Below are 12,026 nucleotides of genomic sequence, written 5' to 3'. Positions count from 1 at the left end.
GCTACAACGTTCACAATTGGATAGGGTAGTTAATACCTTAGCTGAATTAAACCATAACTTTAAGTATAGCCTATATGCATGTTTTTTGAGGGACAGATAGACATTAAAAGGTAGAGGAAGAAATACGGTGTTTGAAAGCGAGGGAATCCAAAAAAAAGGTAGACATTCAAAATTCATATTACATCTCCTCTTAAGTCTATAATTCTAAACCAATATTTTAAAACTTTGCTGAAAAAAAATTCCTGTGGCTTCACATTATGTATGCTAGCTTCTAGGTTAAATCCATATCCCCAGCCAATGCAATGGATGTAGGATGGCATATTATAATTTAATGTGGCCACAGGTTAAGTCTGATCATGGCTGATGTCTGATACTTAAAGTTGATAAACTAAAGCTAACTAAGAATATATTGCACAATAGAACTAAATACATCTAGCACCAATTATTTTGATTGTAAAACCTTTTGTGTGTTGATTATTAATTACAAAACAAATCACTTGCCTCCAGTGGAGAAATACTATACCACATAGCTGTTCAACTTATTTAATTCTGTTTATTACATCACTTCAGTCAAGAAAATGACAGTTGAAAAGTCAGTCACATTTTATAGTAGAACTATGTAAAATGTTGGGAAAAGTGTCTCCAATATGTGTTTTGTGGTTATTTTAGAGTATTATCTGTTTGTTTGAGTGAAAAGGTTGTTGGGGGATTTTTATTGCTTTTTGCTTTTGTCTGCCTGGTGAAACTGCCACAGGTATCACTGACCTGGAGTCTATTCTCTTAAGATCCAGTTGGGATACCTGTGCAAATCCAGTGAAGGAGGGGCATGTAAATGTACCATTAAGGGTATAACCTGTTTTACAAAATCTTTATTGCCAGTAGCAAAATGCAGGACAATGTAGCACTTTAAAGACTAACAAGATGGTTTATTAGATGATGAGCTTTCGTGGGCCAGACCCACTTCCTCAGATCAAATAGTGGAAGAAAGTAGTCACAACCATATATACCAAAGGATACAATTTAAAAAATGAACAAATATGAAAAGGACAAATCACATTTCAGAACAGGAGGGGGATGCGGGGGGGGGGGGGGGAGGAAGGAAGGTAAGTGTCTGTGAATTGATGATATTAGAGGTAGGGAGAGTGGGATGTTTGTGAGTTAATGGTATTAGAGGTGATAATTGGGGAAACTATCTTGGTAATGGGTGAGATAGTTCAAATGTTTGTTGAGTCCTTTTTGGAAAGTGTCGAATTTTAACATGAATGACAGTTCAGAGGATTCCCTTTCAAGTGCAGATGTAAAAGGTCTTTGTAGCAGAATGCAGGTGGTTAAGTCATTGAGAGAGTGTCCTTTCTGGTTAAAATGGCAAGAAACTGTTTTTTCTTTGTGATCTTGTCTGATATCTGTTTTGTGGGCATTAATCCTTTGGCAAAGTGTCTGAGATGTTTGTCCTATGCACATAGGAGACGGACACTTTCGGCACATGATAGCATAGATTATATTTCTGGATGCGCAGGAATATGTGTTCTTGATCTTATAACTCACTTGGTTAGGTCCAATAATGGTATCAGCAGAATGAATATGTGGACAAAGCTGGCAACGGGGTTTGTTGCAAGGGAAGGTACCAGGGTTGGTATTAGTGTGGTATGTCCTGTGGTGGTTGGTAAGAATCATCTTGAGGTTAGGTGGTTGTCTATAGGAGACTATGGGTCTGTCTCCCAGAGCCTCTTTGAGTATGGTATCCTGTTCCAATATAGGCTGTAGTTTATTGATAATGTGTTGGACAGATTTAAGTTGGGGGTTGTAGGTGATGACAAGTGGTGTTCTATTGTTGGTTTTCTTGGGTCTGTCTTGAAGTAGATGGTTTCTAGGTATTCGTCTGGCTCTTTCAATTTGCTTTTTTATTTCTCTGGGTGGGTAGTTGAGGTTTATAAATGCTTGGTAGAGATCCTGAAGCTTCTGGTCTCTGTCAGTGGGATTAGAGCAGATGCGGTTGTATCGAAGGGCTTGGCTATAGACGATGGATCGTGTGGTGTGTTCTGGATGGGAGCTGGAAGCATGTAGGTAACTGTATGAGTCGGTGGGTTTTCTGTAGAGAGTGGTGTCTAATTTTCCATTGTTGATTTGTACGGTGGTGTCCAGAAAGTGGATCTCTCGTGTAGAATGGTCCAGGCTGAGGTTGATGGTGGGGTGTAGGTTGTTGAAATCTCTGTGGAATATCTCCAGTGTTTCTTGGCCATGCGTCCAGATCATAAAGATGTCATCGATGTACCGTAGGTAGAGGAGGGGTGAAAGGGGACGGGAGTTGAGGAAACGTTGTTCTAGGTCAGCCATAAAGATGTTAGCATACTGTGGGGCCATGCGTGTACCCATGGCTGTGCCGCTGATCTGGAGGTATAAGTTGTTCTCAAACTGGAAATAATTGTGGGTGAGAACAAAGTTACATAGGTCTGCTATCAGGTTGGCAGTAGTGTCCTCTGGGATAGTGTTTCTAATTGCTTGTAATCCGTCTTCATGTGGGATGTTGGTATATAGAGCTTCTACATCCATGGTGGCAAGGATGGTATTATTGGGGAGGTTATCGATGTTTTGTAGTTTCCTTAGGAAGTCAGTAGTGTCTCGGAGATAGCTGGGGGTATTGGTTACTAAGGGTTTGAGAAGAGTGTCTACATAGCTGGATAGACCAGTAGTGAGCATGCCAATACCAGAGATGATGGGACGTCCGGGGTGCCCAGGTTTATGGATCTTGGGAAGTAGATAGAACAATCCTGGTCGGGGGTCAGAAGGTGATTCTGTGTGGATTTGTTCCCGAGTAGCTGTGGGGAGGCTTTTAAGGAGACGTTGTAGTTTCTTTTGGTATTCCAAGGTGGGATCCGAGGGGAGAGGTTTGTAAAATGTGGTGTTCGAGATCACAAAGAGAAAACAGTTTCTTGCCATTTTAACCAGAAAGGACACTCTCTCAATGACTTAACCACCTGCATTCTGCTACAAAGACCTTTTACATCTGCACTTGAAAGGGAATCCTCTGAACTGTCATTCATGTTAAAATTCGACACTTTCCAAAAAGGACTCAACAAACATTTGAACTATCTCACCCATTACCAAGATAGTTTCCCCAATTATCACCTCTAATACCATTAACTCACAAACATCCCACTCTCCCTACCTCTAATATCATCAATTCACAGACACTTACCTTCCTTCCTCCCCTCCTCCCCCGCATTCCCCTCCTGTTCTGCAATGTGATTTGTCCTTTTCATATTTGTTCATTTTTTTAATTGTATCCTTTGGTATACAGGCAGTCCCCGACTTACGCGGATCCGACTTACGTCGGATCCGCACTTACGAACGGAGCTTTCTCGCCCCGGAAGTCGGGGCGAGAAAGCCCCGTTCGTAAGCTGCTCCGGTGCCCCTGGTCTGCTGGAGACCGTCTCCAGCAGACCAGGGGCACCGGGCGGGTTCCCGCGCTTCTGAGGCTTTGCCAGAGCAAAGCCTCAGAAGCGCGGGAACCGCTGCTGCTGCCCCTTGAGACCCGGTGCCTGTGGTCTGCTGGGGACGGTCCCCAGCAGACCACAGGCACCCGGACTGAAGCCGCAGCCGCGGGGGGTCCCGCGCCTCTGAGGCTTTGACTGAAGCGGCAGCAGCGGCGGTTCCCCGCGCCTCTGAGGCTTTGCTCTGGCAAAGCCTCAGAGGCGCGGGACCCCCCCCGCGGCTGCGGCTTCAGTCCGGGTGCCTGTGGTCTGCTGGGGACCGTCCCCAGCAGACCACAGGCACCCAGACTTAAGCCGCAGCCGTGGCGGGGTCCCTCGCCTCTGAGGCTTTGCCAGACCAAAGCCTCAGAGGCGCGGCACCCCGCTGCCGCTGCGGCTCTGCTCCCCGTGTCCCTGGTCTCCTGGGGGGGGGGGGGCGCAGCTAGTGTGCTCCCCCCCCCAGCAGACCAGGCTTTTGTTTTGGACTCTGGGGCAGAGCAGCTGGGGCGCTGCCGATTGGTCCTGCAGCGCCCGTGGGCACTACTGGACCAACCCGGCAGCACCCCTGCTGCTCTGCCCCAGGTCCTGATTCAGCCGCTGCTGGTCAGTTTCAGCAGCGGCTGAATCAGGACGTCTGGGGCAGAGCAGATGGGGTGCTGCTGGGTTGGTCCAGTAGCACCCCAGCTGCTCTGCCCCAGGCGTCCCCAAGTCAGCTTCTGCTGAAACTGACCAGCGCTGACTACAGGAAGCCCCAGGCAGAGTTGCTCTGCCCCGGGCTTCCTGGAATCAGCTGCTGATCAGTTTCAGCAGCAGCTGACTTGGGGACGCCTGGGGTTCTGAAGTTGATTCTGTATGTAAGTCAGAACTGGCGTCCAGATTCAGCAGTGTCTGAATCTGGACGCCGGTTCCGACTTGCATACAGATTCAACTTAAGAACAAACCTACAGTCCCTATCTTGTATGTAACCCGGGGACTGCCTGTATATGGTTGTGACTACTTTCTTCCACTATTTGATCTGAGGAAGTGGGTCTGGCCCACGAAAGCTCATCATCTAATAAACCATCTTGTTAGTCTTTAAAGTGCTACATTGTCCTGCATTTTGCTTCAGCTACCCCAGACTAACACGGCTACATCTCTATCACTATTCTTTATTGCCAGTGATTGTGTGTGGAGAGATTCTGTTCTGAGTTTGTAGGAGTGAACTTTAGAAAAATGTTTTCCTCCTGCAGTGAGGTCTGTATAGGTTGGACAGTCATCCAACTTGTAAAACAAATAGGTTTTGATCTGAAAACCATTAGAGATGAATTGGGACCCCACAATGTAATAAAGTTACTGCTCAGGATAAAACAGTGCTTAAATTAAACAAGTACAACACTGAGCAGTTTTTTCTCTTTATTTAAAAATGTAGCTTTCTGGTCTTGTACACTTTCCTAAAACAATCTGTGCAATCCAAAAATGTACGAAAGATAAGTTTATAAAACTCCTCTTGCATTACTGCTTTTTAGTCTTGCAGTATTGTGGCTTCATTGTAGTATTTCATTCCTTGCTATTGGAGCTAGAGGTTTTGTTTTGAACATAACAGTGAGATTAGCTGGACTCTTAAAAGCCAATAATGAGATACTATGCTGTGACTCTGATCTTGGCTCTTAGTCTAGATCATTAAAAATAACTGAGATATTGTATTCTCTTGTTAAGGTCCGGGATTTATTTGCTCTGGCTCGTAAAAATGCCCCTTGCATTCTCTTCATTGATGAAATAGATGCAGTAGGAAGGAAGAGAGGACGGGGCAACTTTGGAGGGCAAAGTGAACAAGAAAACACACTCAATCAACTTCTAGTAGAAATGGATGGTAATTATTTAGTTTCTAATACTGGGTTATAAAAAAGCACAGATATATCTTGATTATTTTGTAATGAAATGGGATAAATATAATATTGATCAAGCACAAGAATACAATTTTTTGTAGATGTGGATGCAGAGGGAAGAGAATGAAATACTTCATTAGATGTGATAAGTGAATTTTTAGGATTTATAACTTAAGTGTTCAGGAAGTAGAAGAGCAGAGATTCTGCGTGGGAATGTTAAATTTAATCAACTAATTGATGGAATTTCCATTGACTAGTCAATTATTCAATAAGTGGGGGAGCCACAGCAGGGTTAGCTCCTGGCCCCAGGAGCTAACCTCACTGCAGCTCTGTCTTTTAAATGTATGAAGAGCCAGTAGGCTCTTAATAGATTTAAAAAGCAGAAGCACAGGAGGGGGGACCTGGTGCGAGCTGAGAATCAGCTGTCCCAACTAGTGCTGGGTCTCTATCCCCCTCACCCCCACACACACACTGCACACCAGCTGATAGGTAGCAAGAGGAATGGTGGGAGAAGTGACCTGAGGTTTGTTTCCATGGCAGATGTATGTGCAAAAGTTTTTGCTCAAGCCAAATCCATCTCTAGCCAATTATGTTAATCCCACAATTTCATTAGCACTATGTTAATTGTCAAATCTGTAGGATAAGCTATATCTTAATATAGTGACTTACCAAAGGCAGAGTCCAAGCCCTGCCCCCCCGCCTTTTTTTTTAAACAAGTTGTGAGACTCCAGACACTTTCTGCCAAATACACTGATGAATTTCTGAGATTTACAATAGCCGTACCTTTTAGAGCTTGAGTGGATTAGAAAGTGGCTAGTTTTAAAAAGTGCTTCTTTTTAATTCACTGAAACGGTCTTACAAGCGTGCAATTCTGTAAAGTAGATAGTCTAAATCACTTTCTGTTGCATCAGTTGATTTTTTTTAATTCATTAATAAATGATAATGCAGTATTAACCTTCTTCGTGTGTGTGTGGTTTTTGTTTGTTTGTTTTTTGTTTAACAGGATTTAACACTACCACAAATGTAGTCATTTTGGCAGGCACCAACAGACCTGATATCTTAGATCCTGCACTAATGAGGCCTGGGCGCTTTGATAGACAGATCTACATCGGTAAGATTATCTGCATCTTAGCCTATTTGAGAGTGTTCCTACAAATACTTGGGGGCACAAGTTTTCCCCAAAATCATTGGAACTATTTCCATGCCTAAGTGTTTGCAGGAATGGATCTTAAATGTTTTTAATATGAAGATATGTGTTTATTATGTATTAAGTAATTTTTTTTCTTTTTAAACTCTTGAAGGACCTCCAGATATAAAGGGAAGAGCATCTATTTTCAAAGTTCACCTCAGGCCTCTGAAGCTAGAAAGCATCATAGATAAAGATAACCTGGCAAGAAAACTTGCATCACTAACTCCTGGGTTTTCAGGTAACTGAATTATAGAGTCATACTTTCTCTAAATATGCATAGTACATTAGCTACCAGGACAGTTTTCTTTCCTTCCACGTCTTCCTACGTCATTACTCTTGAATAGCTAATAATTTTTAGGTATAGTATGAAATTCTCATTCTGTTTCATCATTGTGACAAATCCAGATGGCAATTTGCTCCTCCCTTCACTAAAAAGTTAAGTTAGTTTTCTCACTATTTATGGAAACTGATTTTTTTAAAATTGTTTTGGATGTTCCTTTTCTGACTCTAAATGTAATTTTTTTTTAAAAAAAAGCATACCCATTTATTATCTACCCCTGCAAATAGTTTAGTTATAATCAGATGTTGCTGCTTTTACTCAGATATTGAGACATGCTTCCCAGAAATAAATTACAGAAATTTGAATCACTGTTCTAATCCAGCCAAGGTCTTTTTCTATCAAAAATGGTTGCCACCTGACAGTAGTGGTCTATATAAAATTGTCTCTATGTAACTGTGTCTACAACACTGTGCCACCACTATAGTTGTCGTCAGTTGGTGCCATTATATGGAGTCTCTTTAGACATACCAGTGATTGAATGACTTGAAGCCAGGGCAATTCTTGTGCTCATATAAGAGATCATTCCAAAGCAAGGTTTGAGATGTGATGGGTCCATATGGGGAAAAGCCTTCACTGTTGCTACCCATTCTGTACCTGGTCTGTGGCTATATAGCAGATTTTAGGATGTAGCACTTGTTAGCTGAGCACTTGACAAACAATAAATTCCTTCTAATAATCAGTTTAAAGAAGTAAGATGAATGGCCCTAACTGAGTGTATTTATACAGCTTCATATATTAAAGTGGAGCATTAGTTCTTTACCATAAATACAGGCCAGACCTCCCTTATTTGGCACCCTCAGGACCTGACCTGTCCCAAATGAGGAAATTTGCTGGATAGGAGGAGGTCCCCTACTATGGGCCTCCCAGGACGCTCCCCCTCCTTGCGGTTGGCTCTGCTCCTGCCCCTCTGTCACTAGGCTCCAGCCTGCAGGGTTTGGACTTGGGCTCCAGCCCGCTGGGACTCCCTGGGGACGGAGCTTCCCAGCCAACAGGGCCCTGCTTCTTCCCTGCCTGACCTAGAATCCCTGGGGACGGGGCTTGCTGGCTGCCCCACTTCTACTGCTCTCCACCGGAGATTCCCGGGGATAGGTCTTTCCAGCTGCCCCACTTCTGCTGTGCCCTGGGGATGGGGCGTGCCAGCCCTGCTTCTGCTGTGCTCTGCTGGGGGTCCCTGGAATGGGGCTTGCTGGTTGCCCCACCTTTGCCACACTCCGCTGGGATCCCCAGGGACTGGCTGCCCTGCTTTTGCTTCTGGCTGCCCCGCTGCTCCCCAGCCCGGCTGGAGCTTCCTGGGGACGGGGTTCACCAGTGCTGCTGCTGCCGCGCTGACTGGGACTCCTGGGGGATGGGGCTTCCAGCCAGTTTGCACTCTGGGGCTCTGTGATCCAGCAATATCTGTGGTCCACTTATCTTGAGTCACTGTTTAAAAAACAAGATTTTTAACCCACGTTAAGAAGGTTCAAGTATATAACCAGTCTCGCAAGCTTTGTGATGTTTGTCTTATTGGGATGCTTTGGTCACTTTGCCAAAACTAGACTGCTGCCATCTTGTTAGTGCTGAGAGAAAGCAGTAGTTGGAAATGACACTGATGCATGTCCTCTACCTTGATTTTTAGGTGCTGACATCGCTAATGTTTGTAATGAAGCTGCTTTGATAGCTGCAAGACACCTTTCGGATGCCATAAACCAAAAGCATTTTGAGCAAGCGATTGAACGAGTAATAGGAGGTGAGAGAATAGAATGGATCATTAGTCAACAAGGGAAGAGAGTGGCAGAAGGTTTCTATTTTTAAATGCCGTAGTTCAGATCTGTTTCTGATACTTTGAAAAATAAGTCTTTAATTTTGCACTAAATGGCTAATGTTATGTCTTAAGATTTTAAAAGAATTAATATCACATGTTCAATTGTTCCTCTGCCTTGCTGATTCACCTTTCCATTACAAATCTCATCTGGAAACTTTTCTCATTTGCTATAGGGAAGAACTTTACTGTTTATAATTTAATAGCATTGTGAGAGAGCATACAAATTAAAGTGGTATCATGTTTGATTTAAAGAAGAGGTTTTGGTATAGTGCATCAGAATATACTGAGGAACTCTTATGTACAGATTAGAAAGTCTTTTGATAAAAGCAGAATGTAGTACAAAATGCAAAATACTGATTATCTTCAAGATAAATATGGAATTTAAAATCTTCCTTCTCTTTCTCATCCCTTGACTTAACAATATATTCCATGCATGGTACCTAAATACCACTGTGACAGGAATGTTGTCAATTCAAAACAGATACCAATAGGAAATGTTGAATATTGTTGATGGAAGAGGTGTGTCTGAAACTTTTGGTCAGCTAATGTGTTCTTTGTAAAGGTTTGGAAAAGAAAACGCAGGTACTACAACCCGAGGAGAAAAAGACTGTAGCATATCATGAGGCAGGCCATGCAGTAGCAGGATGGTTTCTGGAACATGCTGACCCACTCTTAAAGGTAAAATAGGAAAAAAATTAAAAATCCCTTCCCTTAGGAAAAGGGACACTAAATTAGAAGTATAAGGTTACTAATTCATTTTTTTTCTTCCTGGTTTTGGGAAGAAAATACAAAATCATGTGATATATTGATTACTGTTCTATCAGATATTAAAACATAGTCTAATGGAAGACATAGGAGTGCTAAGATGCTATCTTCTTCATTCTCCTTTGCAGCTAGCTTTTTAAAATTATTTCTGATCAATTTTTATGGCATCTGCTATTAAGGGCCTCCTTTGAAGGTAAAGGGTACTCTTATCTGTCTCAAAATAAACAGGTTCTGTTGAATAGCTTGATGCCATAGTACTACACTACAGTATTAAGAATTGTCTTATCCACTGTAACTTCCCAACATCCTTTATGAATCCAGCTACCATCCTCGTTTGTTTTAAAAAGAATACAAAATATGATGAGCTAGATAGTTTGTGGGATTTAGAGCCTGCCTTGCTTAGATCCAACTCAAATCTGGGTCAGTTTAATATGAATAGAAGTTAAAACCATATGACAGCTATTCAGCTTATGAGAAAAGAACTGATGAGTTTTGGGGCAATTCTTCAAGAACAATAACCACTACAGCATTTCATACTATTTGACAACTTTGTAGGTAGTATTACCAGAGAGGCCAAAGACAGCATACAATTCAGATTTAATTTCCAATCCAACACCTAGAGTAGTGTGTTCCTCTAGACATGAGGAACACTGAGGAGGGTTGGAGAAGATTGTTGGTTCTCAATGTGGGGTGTCATGATCAAATATAATGGGTTTGCAGCCTCAGATTACTAAATAAGAGAAGATCCAAACAATGCTTTTGTCAACCTGAGCATAGATGTTTCAGTACATAAGAGGTTGGGAACCACTGAGCTAGATACAGCATGCGTTCAGAATACAATTTAAGGATTGCTAAGACTTTTCCACATTGATTGGTAATGACCTGCTGGACCACGGATGTTGCCAGACCAGAGAATTCCAGTTTTGGAAGGTGCAGCCTGTAGTCACTTTGGGTATGTCTAGACTACATCCCTCTGTCGCCAGAGGGATGTAAATTAGATATACCGACATTGCAAATGAAGTGGGGATTTAAATCTCCCGTGCGTCATTTGAATAAAAATGGCTGCCGCGTTTTGCCGCGTCAGCAGTTTGTTGGCAAAAAGCAGCTGTCAAGACAGTGATCAGGTGACAAAGAAAGCCTTTGTCGCCCGATCCCTTATGCCTCGTAAAACGAGGTTTACAGGATCGGCCGACAAAGGCTTTCTTTGTCACCCGATCCCGGTCTTGGCAGCCGCTTTTTGCCGACAAACTGCTGACATGGCACAATGCGGAGGCCATTTTTATTCAAATGAAGCGCAGGAGATTTAAGTCCCAACTTCATTTGCAATGTCGGTATGTCTAATTTACATCCCTCTGTTGCCAGAGGGATGTAGTCTAGACATACCCTTTGTTTTTAAAATTACAGGCAGTCCCCGAGTTACGCGGATCCGACTTATGTCGGATCCGCAGTTACGAACGGGGTTCCTCTCCCTGGTCTCCAGCAGACCAGGGAGAGGAAGCAAAGCGGCGGAACACGTGGGCAGCGGACAGGGCTGTCCGCTGCCCACGCGCTCCGAGGCTTGGCTCGGCTTTGCCCCCCCCCCCCCCCCCCTGGTCTGCAGACCAGGGGAAGGGGGGGGGGCAAAGCAGAGCCAAGCCGCGGAGCGCCCGGCCAGCTGACAGCCCAGACGCGTCTGGGCTGTCAGCTGATCGCGCGCTCCTCTGCTTGGCTCTGCTTTGCTCCCCGTCCCGTCCCCCCCATCCCCCTGGTCTGCAGACCGGGGCGGGGGGGGGGGGGGTGCAAAGCAGAACCAAGCCCCGGAGCGCCCGGCCAGCTGACAGCCCAGACGCGTCTGGGCTGTCAGCTGGCCGGCCGCTCCGTGGCTTGGCTCTGCTTTGCCCCCCCCCATCCCCCTGGTCTGCAGACCAGGGGGACGGGGGGACGGGGGAGCAAAGCTGCGGAGCACGCGGGCAGCGGACAGCCACGGCGCGTCTGGGCTGTCCCGCTGCCCCCGTGCTCCGTGGCTTTGCTCCAGACACCTGTGGTACAGCAGCTGGGGCGCTGCCAGTTGGTCCCGTAGCGCCACTCTGGGCGCTACTGGACCAACCGGGCAGCACCCCAGCTGTTCTGCCCCAGGCGTCCTGATTCAGCCACTGCTGGTCAGATTCAGCAGCGGCTGAATCAGGACGCCTGGGGCAGAGCAGCTTGGGTGCTGCTGGGTTGGTCCAGTAGCGCCGAGGAGCGGCAGCGCTACTGGACCAACCCAGCAGCACCCCAGCTGCTCTGCCCCAGGCGTCCCCAAGTCAGCCGCTGCTGAAACTGACCAGTGGCTGACTACAGGAAGCCCCTGCCCTGGGCTTCCTGGAATCAGCCACTGATCAGTTTCAGCAGCAGCTGACTTGGGGATGCCTGGGGTTCTTAAGTTGAATCTGTATGTAAGTCAGAACTGGCGTCCAGATTCAGCCGCTGTTGAAACTGATCAGTTTCAGCAGCGGCTGAATCTGGACGCCAGTTCCGACTTACATACAGATTCAACTTAAGAACAAACCTACAGTCCCTATCTTGTACGTAACCCGGGGACTGCCTGAAGTCCTGCATGTTCAACTGCAGGCATTCC

The 12,026-nt window shown here is 45.0% G+C and overlaps 1 protein-coding gene across 3 annotated transcripts in view; it reads left to right on the top strand.

Annotated features, from left to right (window-relative positions):
• Positions 1-12,026, top strand: part of AFG3L2 (AFG3 like matrix AAA peptidase subunit 2) — a 45,937-nt gene that overhangs the window by 26,645 nt on the left and 7,266 nt on the right. For all 3 annotated transcript variants that reach the window (XM_006117495.5, XM_006117494.5, XM_075920999.2), the window contains 5 exons: positions 5,166-5,319; positions 6,339-6,446; positions 6,637-6,762; positions 8,480-8,590; positions 9,228-9,343. In XM_006117495.5, the coding sequence (XP_006117557.5) occupies positions 5,166-5,319; positions 6,339-6,446; positions 6,637-6,762; positions 8,480-8,590; positions 9,228-9,343 (615 nt within the window). The remainder of the gene's footprint in view (positions 1-5,165; positions 5,320-6,338; positions 6,447-6,636; positions 6,763-8,479; positions 8,591-9,227; positions 9,344-12,026) is intronic.

Source organism: Pelodiscus sinensis, chromosome 2 (assembly GCF_052426305.1).
Source record: "Pelodiscus sinensis isolate ZL-2025 chromosome 2, ASM5242630v1, whole genome shotgun sequence".
Taxonomy (NCBI): Eukaryota; Metazoa; Chordata; order Testudines; family Trionychidae; genus Pelodiscus; species Pelodiscus sinensis.
This window is presented reverse-complemented; position numbering and strand designations above follow the sequence as displayed.